This window comes from Mastacembelus armatus, chromosome 24 (assembly GCF_900324485.2).
Source record: "Mastacembelus armatus chromosome 24, fMasArm1.2, whole genome shotgun sequence".
NCBI classification, from domain to species: domain Eukaryota; kingdom Metazoa; phylum Chordata; class Actinopteri; order Synbranchiformes; family Mastacembelidae; genus Mastacembelus; species Mastacembelus armatus.
The window spans coordinates 20957691-20975119 of NC_046656.1; the positions used below are offsets into that span (position 1 = coordinate 20957691).

Consider the following 17429-nt stretch of genomic DNA (forward strand, 5'->3'; position numbering starts at 1 on the left):
CCATTCTCAGCCTTTATTGATGACCATGTTTTCTTTGCAGCTGTGCATTTAAACACACATCAATTCAAACTGGCTTGTTGTGGTTTTTCTTAAGCAAATTTAGAATTTACAGAAAATTATGCTGAATTGGAAACTTATGAAATAAGAAAATAAAATCTGTACAGTCAGTGGCTCTCTGACTATTAAGCCGTGGGTAAGCAGCCTCTGTCAGTTTAAGTATGTACGCTAACTGAGCAGGTCCTGTGACTATTCCACATTTATTCTCAGGATAAAGGAGCAGTGCATCAGAGAGCCACATCTACTGTTATTCGATGTCCTCTGGTCTGACGGGATGTGGCAGCGGGATGATCGACTTCTTCTCTGTGTCTCTGGACAGAGCTTTCCTCATGTCTGCAGGAGGAAAACGAGACATTTAATCAGGTTTTCAAACCCAGTCTGAGATTCTTTACTGGTTTGTTGTGGAGGAACAGCGCCCTCTCCTGGTAGTGTGGTGCTCACAAACAGCACTGAGGCTTCATTTCTTCTAACACTTCCCATGGTTGTGCTGACCTCATGCATTAAAACCTGTGCATCGCTCAAACTTACCCCAGATAGTAAGGAAGCTTTGACAAGAAGTAAAAGTTAACGTCTATAATACTAGTGCTCTGGAGTTTAACTACTGCAGAGTTCTGAAATGAAATCAACAGTCACAAATCAATTCAATCCAGCTGCATGTCCTACAGTGATTCCAACATTGGCAGGTTCAGCTTCGGTTTAGTTCAGCTCACCGTAAGCGTCTTCGTCAGGCTCTCCGTTGCTGGCTGAGTAATACTCTATCACTGTCCTGTAGACGCTGTAGCCCAGACGTTTATACATGTTGACCGCCACTTGGTTGGAGACTCGCACAAACAGATCCACGAAGAAGCCGCCTTTCCTGCGAGACAACGCAGAGTCGAAGGGGAGAAAAGTTCAGTCTGCAGCTGTTCGCAGAAAAAGAATTAATAAAGTTTGTTTTACAACAACTTTATTAAACCATATCTCAACACACACAGTAATTTGAAAATGTTATGTAGAGTGAAAGTTTTTGTACCTATGCTGATATATTTTTGTTATAGTATCTACCTTCAGAGTTTCACTTCAAATATCAAGGCATTTCCTCAAATGTGAGTAAAGCTGAGGCTGTTTTCTTGTGTGTGGCTGTAATAATCCTGCTCATACATTCATTCACGGCCCAGCATAACTTCATAAAAGGGTACAAAGTTGTGAACCTCTCTGAGATTTCCTCCAGCATCTCCATGAGTTTGGCTGCAAGGCCGAGTCGTCTGAACTCTGGGGCGACAGACAGAGCGGTGACGTGACCGTGCCACTCCTCCCGAGCCACAGATCCCTCCGCCTTCCCCATGACTGAAAGGAAAAGGTGACCGAGCTTTTCTGAGAATTTATTTTATCAAAACAGAAACATACAATGGTGCACAGGGCCGAAATGTGTGGCTCTTATGCAAGAATGATAAAACACACATTTCTAATTATGATTTCCTCCTTTCAGATTAATATTTATTAATGCATTGTTTGTGTTTAGTGTGTGTATATATAAATATATATATATATGATTAATATTTAACATCTGTGTTTTAGTTCCTGTCATTCAGCCAATAAAATCCTAAAGTCCGAGGGAGCAGGAGAACCTACTATAGCCCATCAGTTCACCACCAGGAGCCTCTGCAACGATGAAGTACTCCGGCCAGTGAGCCAGGTACTGCAGGTAAAATGGGATCCCATACTGGAGGTCAGCTGTTAAAGGAAACTACACTCTGCTGCTGCATATAAAACACAGTTCTCATTTAATGCATATTAATCAAACCAATACAAGAAACACCTCCATGTGATCACACATCCAGATTGAGGACAGACCTTCGTAACAGTCTGGATCCGTTTCAGATGGGTGGGCAGAGAATATTAAATATCATCAGCTGAAATAAAAAAAAATATCCAGAGCAATAACCTGTGTGACCTTTGCTGGTTTAATATGTGAACTGACACATAATAAACATGACTAAGTTAACTGATATTTATGCTAAATTAAAGGATACAGTTTCTGTCAGAGGATCCAAGTTACTGTTGGGCAGAAAAAGAAGACAAACATCAATAAATCTTAAAATTATTTGATTCATGCCTGGTTAATAACAAGCCACCAAATTCAATCCACTAATTTCCTCATTTAGTCCTGATCTTATCTAAGAACATCAACGTAAATTACAGAACCTTAAATTCATTAGGTCTTAAAAGTAAATTCGGGAACTCATCACTGACCAAACTTCATCTGATTCATACACATTTATGTCGTTTAACTTATAGTTAAATTTGGTAACAAGTTAGCATTACAAGGCCAACAGAGTCCACCTTTTATTTAAACGACTGGATTAATAGAAGCCGATTTGTCAGGGAGATGCTAAAGATTCATGAGATCCTTAAGTAAAACACTAACAAGTGTCCATTTTTTTTCACTAATGACAAAATCATTAAATATTCACATATTTATCATGGAGTCTGGCAGAGCGGTCTCTGAGCGGCTGCTTAGCCTGCTAATGTTGCTACACACCAAAACACATAAACACCAGACGTCTGCGTATTGATGCTAAAATACATCCTGTGTTATGGAAACGACAAGACTTCACTCACATATTGTTGAATTTAAACAAATCGTCGCAGGTAAACGGACGTAACGTTGTCATCTTGGCTGCTGCTCCGCGCCCTTTCACCCCGTAGAGGAAAACAGGCTTCGGCTTCTCCGAGAGGCAAAAGAACCTGAGCAGCGCCCCCTGCTGAAGAGGAGGGGTATTACATGACATTACATTTGTCTACGATACACAAAATATACAGTATTTTTTGCTTTATACGAATTCTCTATTTTTATTACAGTTGTATTAATCCTGTAGTTGAAATAATGAACAGTATGTTTTCTTTTAAGGTCACAAAACATGGCCTATTATAATAAAACAATGCCTACAACCTGTGAGCCATAGAGGCCCATTCACTGCTGATCACCTGTACCAGGTGTGTTCTGGAACATACCAGTTCACTCCACCTCACCTGAGATGGTCTCTTCCAGCTTACCTGATCCAGGTAATCAGCAGTGGGCAGGGCAGGGATAAACGAAATACAAGTAGGGTGGTGGCCCTCCAGGAGCAGGTTTTTTCTCACACCTGATCTAACCTTTCTTCTTTCTTATATTCTTTACTGGTGGAAATTGTTCTCCATAGAACTTGAGATTGTTTTTCGAAACTGGCGTCACTCTTTATGTATCTGAAACCTAGTTCCTGCCCGGGTCCTGTGGTATTTTGTGACCTTTAGCTTCAGTAAAAGAATGTGCGTTCCGTCACGATGTGTTTGACTACATCTGTTTGTGAAATGATGGGCTGACTTCAGAGCACTGACACCTCTTGATACAGTTTTATATAAATACAACACCCTCCCCAAGGGCCACCTCGTTCTCTGCTGTCAATAGTTCTCATACAGCCTTCGATGAAAACAGTCTCACGTTTCATACCCATTGAACTGGGAGACTTTGAGCCTCCTTCTTTTTAAGAAGCTTTCCCATCAGGGTCCCTGCAGCAGCAGTAAGACTAAACCGATGCCAAGTGGAGATAAAAGCACCATAAATCTTTACATTTTTAAAGAGCCATCACAAATGTTCCCCCGTGAGATCAGTGTAAATATCCACCCAGTCCCTTACACAAAGCCTCCCTGTGGGAATAAAGCGACTCTGGTTCAGGTGAGCAGGTGATACTGGAAGACTAGGTGTGGTCGGTGTCTGCAGGTATGAAGGCTGAGGAGGACCTTACCTGCTTCCAGCACAGAGCGAAACCACGAGGAGTGAGGTTCATGAAGATGGAGCTCGTCCAGGTGTGTGGATTCCTCAGCCTCGTTGTTCTCACCACTGCCCAGAACGTCACACAAAGGTAACGAGACAGGTGGAGGTTTGTTTAGCACCTGATGTTTATGTGGGGAATATTTCTTTTTTTTAAAATAATCTTAGGTAATGAAACCAACGGGATTCCACTCCCACATTGTTGAATTTGCAGTCATCACAAGTTAATGGGCTCAGTCTTGATGGTTTTGAGAGTTTGTGAATCGAGTTCTCTTTCATCTTTCCCTCTGCAAGTGTTTGTGTCTGACTTTGTTCTTTCAGCCCCGACCCTCAGCCCTCCTACCTGCTGCTGGCTCCCAGAATCCTTCGACCCGGAGTCCCACTGTCGGTGTCGGTCACCATCCTCGTGTCTGCACCCGTAACTGTATCTGCTCTCATTGTTCATGGAGACAAGACTGTGGCCTCAGTTTCAGCCACGGTTAAAGCAGGTAAATCTTTTTTCTTTTTTTTTCCCACCAACAAAAGGTTGTTTTCAGATTAAAATAGTCTAAACTGATTTAACACTGACGTCTGTTCTGTGGTTGAAGGTTCGACTGAGCTGCTGACTTTGCCCCCTGTGAGTATGAAACATCACTCGTGATATTTTGGTGCAGCACAGACTAAGTAAGAAACTAATTATTCTGGAACCCACAGACGATGAAATATAGGATTTTCTAAATGAAGCTTCATCGTATGTTTAATGTTCCCTCACAGGCTGTTTTTCACAGCCGAGGAGACGCTGCTCTTTGAAGTGTAAACTGATTTTGGACTTTTGAACAGAAACAGTGATGTAACATTCAGACAGATGTTGGGCAGATGTGGAGCCTCTATTCTGAACCATATCTCTGTGTGGCGTTCACAGACACCTAAAAAACTTTCAACTCAGGTTGGAGCTGCTTCAAAAACAAGTTTTTACAACCAAGATCAGTGTTTTGGTTCTTTACATTTGTGTTCTAGTGAGAACACTCGTGCGTTAGTGCTTTTTAAAGCTACAGGACATTGTCAGAGTTAAACTTCATTCAAACATCTCAATGTAAAGGCCTCAGTTCTTGTTTCTCATGCTGTGGTCTGGATGTTGCACCCTGCAGATCAACAAGAGCAGGTCCAGCTACTTGTACCCCTACAGCCTGGAGGTCAAAGGTCACATGGGCCAGATTCAGGTTTTGTCCAACTCAACAAAGCTGCAGTTTGAACCCGAAGATCTGTCCACCTTCATTCAGACAGACAAAGTGAACTATCTGCCCGGGCAGGTGGTGAAGATCAGAGCAGTGTCCATTCACCCCGATGGGAAACCCTACATCAGCCCGGTGGATCTCATCATCACGGTGAGTCTGACTTGGACATAGTGAGTTTTGGACATTACAATAATTGTAGGACTTCAGGTGGAATGAGAAGATAATCTTAAAAAATGAGTCCATCAACCATAGTTGGTCTCATCTTCATCTAGTGGTGATCAGCAGGAACACAAAACACTTTTACAAAGCAGAGTGGCCTTTGTGTTGGTTGTGTTGGTTGTTTGTAGCTCTGGCCTCCATTATACATCAGATGCATATGATCAAGTATAATCCTGTGTCCTCTATATGAAACATATGAACCGACTGACATTTGTCTGGTGCCAGTGGTTAATATTTTCATTTTTTTCTCCACCCATGATCCCCCTGATCCAGGATCCGAGGGGAAACCTGCTCCGACAGTGGCTGGCTGCAGACAGCATCCTCGGGGTCGTGTGCAAAGAGTTTCTGCTGTCTGAAAACCCTCCTCTAGGTCAATGGACCATCGTCACTAAAGTCAGCGTAAGTCTCTGACGCCACAACGCAGATGGTTTAAAGCTGTTGGCAGGACTTGGTCTTTGGTTGGGGAAGAGGTGGAAGAGCCAATCAGAGCGCTCCCTCTTACTGGGCTGATGCTTGGGCCTTAAGTCAAGCAGTTTATCCTCTGTCTGTTTTGCAGAATGTTTCCAGTGAGAAGCATTTCACCGTGTCTCATTATGGTACGTGCATTATATCAGTCGTAGAGTGAAAGCTGGTGACATCTAAACACCATGAAACACTTTTGCTCTACATCCTTATGTGTATTTGTATATTTGTATGTGTTTTGTAGAAAGCATGGTTATATTTTGTCAGTGTCACCCAGCTCTAAGAAGCTGTTTGTGGTTGCAGCGTCGCCCAAGTTTGAAGTTCTGATCGACGCTCCGGGCGTCATCTATCGTGGGGACACTCTGTGGGGCTTCGTCACAGCAAAGTGAGGTTTTATTTCGTCCAGTGCAGTTTCGGTTCTTTCACACACGTTTACATGTCAATAATCTGGATCATTTAATCTGATTGTGTTTTCACTGGCAGGTACTCGTATGGGAAATTTGTTCAGGGAACCATGAAAATAAAATTCCTTCATCATTTTCACGGTGCGGTGGAGTCTTATGATAAAGACACACAGGTGTGTTGGTTTATGTTTTAAAGGCAGAGTTGCTGAATTAATTGAGCGTATGTCACAATCAGTCAACTAAAAAAGTTAATGAAAAATGTCCTTGATGGGATAAATGATGCTTCGATTTAGATTCACGGCACCGAAAACTTCACATTCGATGTTCCTGACTACCACCAAATATACAGTCGACCTCTAGACATGGTCTTCCCTGACGGATACGCGAGTGAGGAGTTTCTAACCGTTGTGGTTTCTGTGACCGAACACCTGACAGGTAATTTAGTTTTGACCTCACAACATCACCACCATCTACTCTCTACTTTTTTGAATAAGGAGACATTTCATAGTGACCTTCATGTTGAGAAATACAGATTCTAGACTGTATCATCATAACAGATAAACAGTGGGCTCAACAAATGAAGTGTACAGTGATTTCCAACTGTGCACAGGAAATTTAAGTATTTAGAGTCTAAAAATACACAGACAGTGTTGTGTTCTGTGTTATGCTGCAGACATTTGTGTAGTTTAATTCAAAGCATTTACGAGTTGCATGGTTGCTGTATATTACTGATGTGTGTTCTTGATGTCTGTGGATGCGTCTCGTCTTCCAGGCCTCACCTGTAACAGCACAGCAAAGGTGCTTTTGGCAAAACACAGATATAAAATTTCCTTTGACGGCTATCCCAAAATTTTGAGGCCTTCTCTTGTATTTACTTCGAGGGTAAGGAAAGCAGCATTCTTCATAAATATGTCCTGATACTTCATTTTTTTCAGTATTGATTATTACCATGACAACATATTGTGATGCTCCTCACAGTGGCCCCAAATTAGCTATTTGTTATTACAGCAAATCTGCATTTATGCTTTGAAAATGTCAGTGTTGATTAATATTTTTCATAAATTATTTCTTAAAATGGCCTAAACTGGTCTTCCAGATAAAACCAGTTTATTTCCTATTCAGTGTAAACATCATAATTAATAGTTGTCTCCATGTTGCAGGTGAAAATATCTACATACGATGATCAGCCCCTGTCACTGGTGGATCAGCAAAAGACCATTAAAGTCTTAGTGATACAGGAAAAGAACATGTACAGTGTGGAAGAAATGACGCCTCATAGCTCAAACATGTCAGACCCTTCAGGAATTAATCCCTATCCAGACCAGATGGAGCCTCAATATATGGAGTTTGTTTTCACTGCCAATGAAGACATAGTCCTGAACTTCCATGTCATGAATGACACTGACATCCTCACTATTGATGTAAGTGACAACACAGTACTTTCACCCTGGAAATATTACAAATTAAATACCTTTAAAATGTCAACAGGGAGGATGAGATTATAACATTATTAGTTTTTTAGTCAGTGCAGTGCTTAAAAGGCTTAAAGTGCTCTAATTATTTCTAGGACATTATAATAAATAATAATAAATTATAAAGTTATTTAGAAATTACAGACCGCCTGTCATAGTTTGTTATACATAAAATTTACTGCAAACATCAAAGTACATTGATGTTGTGTGCCATAGTGCACCATGAACATTAAAACACAGCAATTACTTCATACAGTTAGTATTTGATGGAGAATTTGAACTAACCAAAATATAAAGTAGTGAATCATCAGCATAGAAACAAAATAAAAAGGTGTTTATCACTTTTGTTAACCATGTCTATTGCAGTTAAAGGTGAATCACTCCACTGTTTAAGTTGGAAAATTACTTCCAGATGCCGAAAGAATATTTTTATAAGTATATTAAGCATCAAGAGAGAGAATAAAGTACTTTTTCACATATTTAACTTTTTGTATTCAGGCTTCTTTTGAGGACAGCCAAAACACAATGCAGCTGTACAGGAGCTACACATCCCCCAGTCACTCTTACCTGCATATCCAGAAACCATTGATCCCCCCAGAGGTACAACAGAGAAACACAAGCAAGACAGTACACAGTTAAATCACATTAAATATATTTATACTATCATCATCATGTCTTCCTTCAGGTCGGTTCCCCCCTCCTGCTGCACGTTGAGAGCAATTTCCCAATACATGAGGTTCACTACGTGGTGAGAAACATGATAAAACTCTGAGTGAAACTGTGGAATAAACTTTAAGTTTTTACATTAGATGGAACAAAGTTTTATATATAACCGATTTATCATCACATGACCTCTGAAAAATGGACTAATGCAATGAAGACTAAAATGCCTAAGAACAAGGGGAAACAAACAATTTAGAAGAATTAATAAGAACTGATGAGATGTGTAATATAAAGGTGTAACTTGTATTACTGTGTGTAAAGGTCAAGGCCAGAGGTCAAGTGCTTTCTGCTGGGAAAAGCTCAGCCAATCTAACTCTGGTCCCAGAGACCTCCTGGGCTCCTCTGGCCTGCATCATCGTCTTCTGCGTGCAGCCCAGTGGGGAGATCGTCAACGACGTGCTCCAGCTGCCCATCAGCCAAACTCTACAAAACCAGGTGCTTTCCAGACTTTCCAGTCCCTGATGCTTTGTCGATTCCTTACCTAAGTCCAAAACACAGTTTATGTAACAGAGCGGCCTGTGATTGGCAGGTATCTCTGAGCTGGAGCAACACTACAAAGAGGCCGGCTGATAAGGTCACCCTGAGGGTCGCGGTGGAAGAGCCCGGCTCCCTGGTCGGGATCCTGGTAACTGAGAAGGGATCACACAACGACATCACAGAGAAGAGGGTGAGGATAAGGAATGACTCCAAGATATGTCTGATCCACCTCAACCTTGTTAGGACGTATGGGAAAGGTTAATTAATGAATTTAAGTTGAGTTGCAGACCTATTTCAGTTTTGTAAGTTGTTGTGTCCTGCAGCAGAAATTAAAACTAAGTGCACACCTGTTTACAACTTTATATAAAAGTGTGACATTGTTATATTTGACCCCTTCGGCCCATACTGACCCACATCTGACCGAACATATACATAGAAGCTCCCATAGCTCCCATAGCTCCTCAGGACCCCTCCCCAGTTGAATGTTTTCCACCAGTAACAGCTCCCCAGTTATATAAATCCACCACCCACACACCCACCATTTTCCTGTTCAGCCTCGCCTGCAGCTAAAGCTATGAAACCCAATGAAACCTGATCTGCTGGCCCGTATCCCACTATCAGCCCTGTGTCAAACTGGTTTTAAACCATTAGTGCAGTAAATGGTCTTTGTGGGCTCTGACAATGGCGACTCTGAGAGCGTGGGTGTTGATTTCACAGGTGCTGGAGGAGATGGAGTACAGCGTCTCTGTGCCCAACACCTACTCTGACATGCTGACAATGGGGGATCCATACTCCGTCTTCAAGGTTGGCATTGACTTTATTTATACAGTACTACACAGTATGTCCCTTCTCACTCGTCATACAAATACAAATACGTACAAATACTTTGTATGTTGCTGATGTGTTCCCACTCTTACTGCGTAGAGTACTTCAGTCTGTAGAAGCTGAAGTTTTGGGGACCATTTGGAGTGAAACGTGTTCTGTCTTTCTTTGCCCAGACATGTGACCTCGTGGCTCTGACTGACGCCCGTTTCGACAGGACGGAGCAGCCACTGCGGCCTGCGTTCTGTGAGTCCTACCAATCAAACGGACTTTTCTGATCTCTTACCTTTTTAACTATTGTGACTGTTCAGTTCTCGTTTCATGTAACTGACACTCTTCTCCTACACAGCAGGGGAGGAAATATACGCCTTATACCAGACAGGCCGCCCTCCTATAGAACAACACCAGGAGCCACAAGGGAGCTGGAACTTTCCAGAGACCTGGATATGGATGGAGACCAATGTCGGGTAAAGTTTCAGAAACATATGGGAACTTTTCTGTTCCCCTTTGTGTTAGATCAGGTTGGACCTGTGTGCTCAGGCTACTGAACTGAAAAACCACAAAGAACTTGAAACCAAACATGTAAATTATACCGTTAGCATTAGGACTGACTTGGCCAGTTGCAGCAAACAGTTTCTAGGATGATAAGGTCTGATGTTTTAAATAAAATACATCTGTTTTCATGTGGACTACACTGCAGCCATGACTCACTTATCATACAAGTTTTTAAAACTCATATTTCTTATTTTCAGTGATTCGGACAGAGCAGAGATAACTCTAACTGTACCAGACAGCGTCACCACATGGGCGGCCACCGCCTTCGTCATGTCTGACACCCTGGGCCTGGGTGTCGTCAAGAGGCCTGCAGAGGTTCACTCACACACACACTGTATATAAAACAGCAGAAACCTTACTACAGCTCATTTTACATTCTCTCTTTTCATTTATTCCTTAATTGGCCTGTGAAACATTTTCTAGCCCCTGTTTAGTTTTGTTCTGACATATTATGTGACAGTACATGGAAATGCGATATTGATATTAACGCTCTGTGTTAGCATTAACGTTGGATGTTGTCCTGACACAGTTTAAAGGCTCCATGTGATCTTCCTGCAGCTCACAGTTATTAAGGATTTCTTCGTGTCCTTGAATCTGCCGGCCTGCATCGTCCGAGGAGAGGAGCTGGTGCTGGAGGTCGTTCTGTTTAACTACCTGCCGGAGGACCTGCAGGTCAGTCGGCTCCTCCTCGCACTGCTGAACCTCACGAAGAGCAAAACGTAGCCAGGAGGTTCAGGAAGTCAGGAGCCACTGGTCTTTGTCATTTGTTGGAAATGATGAAGCACAATGAGCCCTGACATATTTTTAATGTATTTCAAGTGTGTGGATGGAAACTAGGAAAATCTCTAAGGTTATGAAATCACTTCTAGTTAGAGAGCTTAGAAACTGCTCCCAGAGCTGGTGCTCTTATAATGAAGGTTGATATTTGGTTACACTCTGTTTTGTTGAACATGATCTGGGTGGATTCTTGGTGTTTTGTTGTCAGATCACGCTGACTGTAGCACAGAGTGACACCTTTGAGTTCATCCTTCTGGACAGCGAGGAGCTCTTTGGGCCGGGCGTCCGCCGGGTGTCTGTGGGGAGTGGGAGAGGCACGTCCGTCTTCATTCCCATCAAACCGCTGGTCCTCGGAGAGATCCCCATCCATCTGAAAGCCATGACGCCTACGGCATCCGACCACGTCCACAGCACGGTGCTCGTCAAGGTGAAAATCACACAGGCTTTACCGAGGGAGTTAAATCATGGGGTTGTAATGGAGGATTTTAAATATTAAACAAGAGTAGAAGTGAAATGTATTTTCTTTTTCTTTCCTGAGTTTAAATCATAGAAACATGTTGCTGAGGCCCAGACTTAGTGCCTCACACTGAAGCTCCTTCCATTTCATTATTTTCACTGAATGTGGAACAACATGTGAAGTTGGAAGTCGAAGGTTCAGCGTCTTACGCAACAGAACATCATGGACAGTGAGAGTTGGACCTGTCAGGTTGTGTTCGTCAGAACATCTGTCAACCTGCTGCAGCTCCAAAACAAACGCAAAGTGTTTCAGACAGAAAACCCTTCCAGTGTAACCAACCCTCATCTGCTGCTGCTGCACCGTAACCCCAAAAGTCTTGATCTCGTTTTCCAGCTCTGCCGTTCCCAGAAATACCACTCATCAGGTCTGTTTACGTGTTGTGCGTCCATTTGTCACGGCTGTTGACTCCACAGGCCGAAGGACTCGAGCAGGCGTTCTCCGCCTCGCTGCTGTTTGAGGTTTCTCCATCACTGCCGAGCCTTTCCAAAAACGTCACCTTCACCTTCCCGGCAAACGTTGTGGAGGGCAGCAAGAGAGCTTGGGTCACGGCTGTCGGTATGTAAACGCCCTCAACCATGAGTCACAACCTGCCCGAAAACACATGCAGGCTAAGATCACCTGAGGTCTCAGTGAAATCCATCCCATAGTCTCTGAGATGCTTCAGCCTGCTGGTCTAAGGGGTAGATTTAGGTTTTTCATGGAATTTTTTATTTTTTAAGTAAAATATAATAAGAAACCTGGTTTTTAATCGCATGAATTAGTGTAAATTTAATGTTATTTCATGGCACCAACCTCCATAAATCTGGGTTTTCTCATTTAAGGGCAAATATCATGATCTCAGACAGAGTCGGGCTCATACTTCGACATTTTGAAACACAGATTTCAGTAAAATATATAGAGACAAGGAAACTGTTGATTTGAGGAGGGTAACCCTCTTTTTTATTTTGTGCTTTTTTTAAACATACCTTTGTCTTTGCCCGAGTGTGAGGTCCTTGACCTCCGGTTTACCTGGTTTCTGCTGTTGTAAAGGGGACATCCTCGGCCCGTCCATCACCGGTCTGGACTCTCTGATCCAGATGCCTCAAGGCTGCGGTGAACAGAACATGATCAACTTTGCACCAAACATCTACATCCTTCAGTATCTGAGTGCAACCAGGCAGGCCGACCGGGACACCACAGACAGGGCCAGAGACTACATGATGATAGGTACAAGGACACGGATCATAGCCCTTATCCTGCTCTGAGAAGATCATTTACATTATACTGTATTTCCATTATCAGACATCCTGTTTGACTTCCTGTTTAAAACAAGTGTGTATATTCAAAGATGTGCTTCTCTTCAGGTTACGAGCGAGAGCTGTCCTACCAGAGAGTAGACGGCTCTTTCAGTGCATTTGGAGACCAGGACTCGTCTGGAAGCTCCTGGTATGTTGTGAAGTACTTTGTGCGTTTAGCTTTAACTGTGACCGTCAGCTTCTCTGAAACGCTGACGAAGGGATCTCCATGTCCGCAGGCTGACCGCTTTTGTGTTGAGGTGCTTCCTGCAGGCGCGGCCCTTCATCAGCATCGACTCCCACGTGCTGCACAAAGCAGCGGCCTGGTTAGGAGCTCAGCAGGGGCCCGATGGGAGGTTCAACGAGCCCGGCCGGGTCATCCACACCGAGCTCCAAGGAGGCCTGGACGGGCCGGTGTCCCTGACAGCCTACGTCCTCATCGCCCTGCTGGAAGACCAAGATATCAGAGTGAGAGCCCATAAATCATTCAGTGCCTGGTTATATAACACAAAGTCCAAAGTGCTTCACGCAAACAAAGCCAACACGCCGCTGAACTAATTGGATTTTATATAAGGTGCCAACTTTTCCCTAGAAAAGACAAACTGTTAGTTTTGGACTCTCCCAACCACATTTAAGAAAGAGAAAAAGTCTTCGACTGGAATTTTGCTTTTTTTTGTGGAAATCTGTTTCCCCACAGGGATCAATAAAGTCCAGTGGTATTGTGCAGGTTGTAAACACATGAAGAATGAAATCTGGGCAAACCGACATGGCCAAATATGGGATTTAAAAAAAGCAAGACAAACATTTTCCGTTGCAGAGAAGTTGCCTCATCAGGCTGCACCTTTGTGATCTGATCTCATAAATACCACTGAGCTGATTTTCACATGCTGCTGCCCTCTTCTCCGTCTTTCAGGCTCTGTATTGGAGCCAAGTGTCTTCAGCCCTGATGTTCCTGGAGACCCGTCTGGCTCTGGGAGTCTCCAGTAACTACAGCCTCAGCCTGCTCACCTACACTCTGGCTCTGTCCGGCAGCTCCAGTGCCACAAACGCACTCAGGTCTCTGATTGGACGAGCAGAGATGAGAGGTCTGGAAACAGCTCTGTGTGTGTGTGTGTGTGTGTGTGTGTGTGTGTGTGTGTGTGTGTGTGTGTGTATTGGAATTATTTGTTGAAACTACAACTGTGCGCACAGTCTAATAAAAAGCAGGTACCCAGATCAAGGCCCTGGTGTCTCTCAACTATACTATATCCCAGGACTCTCTGCTACCTACAGCCCCTTCTCTACCCTGTGTTGGCAAAGTCCGCTCCGTCAGTGAGCCCCCCCTGCCACCTGGCCAAGGTCAGAAGAAGCCAGTAGTGGTTTCCAACAGCAGCCATGGAGGAGTCTCTGCAGCTCAAAGTGGGAACCAGTGGCTGCCAGAGCCAAGAGGTGGCGTTCTTTAGCACAGAGAGAGTGGGACAAAGGAAGACCAACAACCAGGGTTAACATGGCTTTGGCTTTTTCACATGGAGAGACTTCAAATCAGCCAAAGGACTCACATTGGATCCTCATGGGGCCTTCTTCCTTCTGGATGTGTTAGCATCTAAAGCTAACCTGTTGGCTTGTTTTGCCTGAACTGTTCAGTTTGCACATTTGCTTTTCAGTCTTTTGACAAGATGTTTTGTGTGAATCCAAACTCAACACTTTTGGATCATTGAAGACCATCATGTTGAACTGACATCTCTGTTTCCTCCAACCGTCTTCTCTGAGTAGATGGTGTGCCGATGTGGTCGTCCCCTGATGGCGGCCTGTCGTCGTCATGGCAACCTCGCTCTGCAGACATCGAGATGGCGTCCTACGTGCTGCTGTCCCAGCACAAACTGGGCCAAGTCGCAGAAGGTCTCAGGCTCATGAAGTGGCTCAGCCAACAGCGAAACCAGTGGGGAGGATTTGGAAGCACTCAGGTCTGAAATGAATGAAGAGTCATTAAAACCCCATAGTATGCACACATGTCAGCAAGTAAAAGCAGATGTGCGACACACAGATATGAATGTCTAATGGATCTTACTGCCTGTCTCTCAGGACACAGTCGTGGCTCTGCAGGCTTTGTCCACATTTGCAGCTTTTGCAGGGACACCCAGCCCCGACCTCACCATCAGGGTGAGCAGCTCAACCACCGCCGCCTCCTTCCACATCCACCAGGGCAACTACCTGCTCCACCAGACTCAGCAGGTACACCATCACCAGTTTAACGGTTAGAGTTTCCCAGTGTTTTGGGTTGGGATGTCTGCCTTTGACCCTCAGCACCATCTGGTTTGTAGTTGAAATATGAACAGTTCAACTAAAATCAGATTTTTTTTTTCTCCTCAGTTGTTCCATTAGATTTTATTTAAGGCCATAAAAGATCTGAAAGCATCTGATATTTCACTAGAAAACAGCTTTTTACGCTTTACAAGTTGGCGAAGTGGCTTGATTCTCATAGGAGAGATAAACAATTCAATTAGATTTATCCATCTGAGCTGTCATTTACAGAACTTATCATCTCAGGTTCACTTGTGAGCAGGAATGTAAACTCTACTGTCAGCAGAAAGCTGTGGAGACGTTTGCATCTGAGCTCCTGTGCTAAAAACAACATTTAAAGTTGTTCTCGTTATGTCTCAGCTCGAGCCGGAGGAGGAGCTGCACCTCCAGGTGACTGCACAGGGTCGTGGACTCGCCCTGTTTCAGGTACTGTGACAGAAACGCTGGGACTCCAGTGAGGAAATCAGACATCTGAATCTCCACACACAAGCCAATCAGAGCTCTGTATTAAGAATCTGCACATCATCTTTCTATGTAACTCAGCCAAGTTAGGTTTCCAGCTACAGCCAAGAAAAGCTGCAGCAGGAAAAAGGCCCCAAAATTGCCAAAATTGTCCTGGTGCCACAATGGAGCTACAGTCTGACACCCCATTTTAAAATACAGTTTTTAAATGTGAACTCGGACTCTCTAAGGCCACAGACCTGTTGTGTTTCCCAGCTGCATACATCTGCAGGCATCAGGAGCTGCTGGTGTATTTTTCTTCTGTCGCTGAAGCGTCTGTCTGATCTTCGTCCCTCAGCTGAACGTGGTCTACAACATCAGGGACGAGCAGCTGATGAGGAGACGAGACGTTGGTGAGCTGGAGGCCTTTCATCTGAACATCGAGCTGTTTGACCAAGAACTAAACTCAGCACACCTGTCCATCTGCAGCAGGTGAGCTTTCATTACTCCTGTCCACGCAAAACCAAGATATTGTCCCGACAAGTGTTCCATATTCCAGTAATAACTAATGAGCTACACTGGAGCAAAGTATGTGTTTTAATATCTTACTCTGCAGCCTGTCAGAGGGTCTGGGTCTGGCTGCGACCGGTATGGCCATCATGGAGGTCGGTCTGCTGAGCGGCTTCAGTCTGTCCCAGGACGGCGTCCAGACGGACTCGGTTGTGAAGAAGGTGGAGACGCAGGCGGGGAAAGTCATCCTGTACCTGGACTCAGTAAGCTTCACTGAAACACACTGAGCCACAGTGCCGATCGTGTTCGACTGGTGTGAAGGATAAATGTAAATGTGTTTCCAGGTGACGACAGAGACGACGTGTGTGCTGATCCCTCTGGTCGTGGAGTACAAGGTCGCCAAAGTCCAGCAAGCAGCTGTTGTTATCTACGATTATTATGAACCAAGTAAGACCACGGTGCTGTAATGAGGAGCAGTGTAGGAACAAATCACATACAGAGGCTTTAAGCTATAGAATGGATACGTGGACTGAACCTTTGACCTCTGACCTTTCTCTCAGGGCGGAGGACGATGAGGACGTATGGCTCAGAGTGGAGGAGCAACATATCCACCTGCTCCTTCTGTGGTGCCGACTGTAGCTTGTGCAGCAGCATTGAGCTCATCAGTGTGTTCGACAGCAGCCAAAACGTCCTGGTGACCAGTTTACCGGCGGCTCTGCTCGCCATTTTCATCGGCCTCCTCATGGTGTAGAGTAAAACCAACGATAGCTCAGCTTCATTTGCATCAGCTTCAACTTGTGAAGCTGTGCAGTGGCTGTTTCCTCCCCCTTGTCCTAAAAATGAGATTTGCTGATTGTTGTGTCACTATAATGTTTGAGCTCAACCCTCAACCTGCGTCTGCTGCTGAACTCAGTTTAGTTTCAAAGCTGATCTGCTCTGGTGGTTTTTGTCTGCTGTGAGGTAAAACCACGTTCTCACTCCGAGCAAAAAGTCTGAACTTTCCCTCCTCAACCCCAGAAACATGGAGCAGCAGCTGAGTTCAACTGGAGAAGAAGCATCTGCCGCTCTCAGAGGTTTCCCCCGAGTCCCTGTTCTGAGATAGAAAGATAAAACATAACAAATAATATAAATATAATAATTAAAAACCCTCTACCTGTGCACGTGCCATGAAAAGTCCTCCTGACCACAACAGGAAGGCAGCTGCCTCCTATCAGATTCAAGATTCATAGCGTTTATTGTCACATGCACAATAAATGCCAAATAAAAGTAACCAGGTATAGGTTTATTATTGGATTGGAAGACACAACAGACCAACGTCCAGACTGGAGCACGAGCAGCTCTCGATGGCCTTCCGTCAGTGTGCATGTTAAAACCTGACGCTACAGGAGCACGATGAATCTCAGAGCCAGAGAACGTGATGGAGGCATCAACCTTA

General features: G+C 44.1%; 2 protein-coding genes across 2 annotated transcripts; one reads left to right on the forward strand and one right to left on the reverse strand.

The window, feature by feature from the left end:
* Window position 1: 1 nt before the first annotated feature.
* naa20 (N-alpha-acetyltransferase 20, NatB catalytic subunit) lies at window positions 2–2756 on the reverse strand. Its single transcript, XM_026329573.1, has 6 exons — window positions 2659–2756; window positions 2070–2094; window positions 1669–1759; window positions 1248–1383; window positions 768–913; window positions 2–390 (listed from the first exon to the last, which is right to left on the reverse strand). The coding sequence occupies exons 1-6, from the start codon at window positions 2709–2711 to the stop codon at window positions 305–307; spliced, it is 537 nt and encodes a 178-aa protein (XP_026185358.1). The 5' UTR covers window positions 2712–2756; the 3' UTR covers window positions 2–304.
* An 818-nt stretch (window positions 2757–3574) lies between these two features.
* On the forward strand, window positions 3575–16816 carry cd109 (CD109 molecule). Its single transcript, XM_026329575.1, has 33 exons — window positions 3575–3938; window positions 4169–4335; window positions 4435–4463; window positions 4975–5211; window positions 5554–5679; window positions 5837–5876; window positions 6046–6127; window positions 6226–6319; window positions 6440–6581; window positions 6919–7028; window positions 7307–7567; window positions 8117–8218; window positions 8304–8366; window positions 8603–8776; window positions 8871–9008; window positions 9536–9622; window positions 9817–9886; window positions 9990–10107; window positions 10393–10510; window positions 10754–10867; window positions 11181–11399; window positions 11903–12044; window positions 12519–12695; window positions 12833–12914; window positions 13003–13231; window positions 13677–13848; window positions 14516–14706; window positions 14825–14974; window positions 15404–15469; window positions 15843–15976; window positions 16101–16257; window positions 16339–16441; window positions 16555–16816. The coding sequence occupies exons 1-33, from the start codon at window positions 3799–3801 to the stop codon at window positions 16743–16745; spliced, it is 4425 nt and encodes a 1474-aa protein (XP_026185360.1). The 5' UTR covers window positions 3575–3798; the 3' UTR covers window positions 16746–16816.
* Window positions 16817–17429: the final 613 nt, after the last annotated feature.

Coding starts and splice junctions, on each gene's coding strand:
- naa20 (XM_026329573.1), bottom strand. CDS start 2,711: ATGACAACGTTACGTCCGTTTACCTGCGACGATTTGTTTAAATTCAAC. Junction 1,384..1,668: donor TGGTGAACTGATGGGCTATA/GTAGGTTCTCCT, acceptor TTTTCCTTTCAG/TCATGGGGAAGGCGGAGGGA. Junction 391..767: donor GCCTGACGAAGACGCTTACG/GTGAGCTGAACT, acceptor TTCCTCCTGCAG/ACATGAGGAAAGCTCTGTCC.
- cd109 (XM_026329575.1), top strand. CDS start 3,799: ATGAAGGCTGAGGAGGACCTTACCTGCTTCCAGCACAGAGCGAAACCA. Junction 6,320..6,439: donor CTTATGATAAAGACACACAG/GTGTGTTGGTTT, acceptor GCTTCGATTTAG/ATTCACGGCACCGAAAACTT. Junction 13,849..14,515: donor TGGACGAGCAGAGATGAGAG/GTCTGGAAACAG, acceptor TTCTCTGAGTAG/ATGGTGTGCCGATGTGGTCG.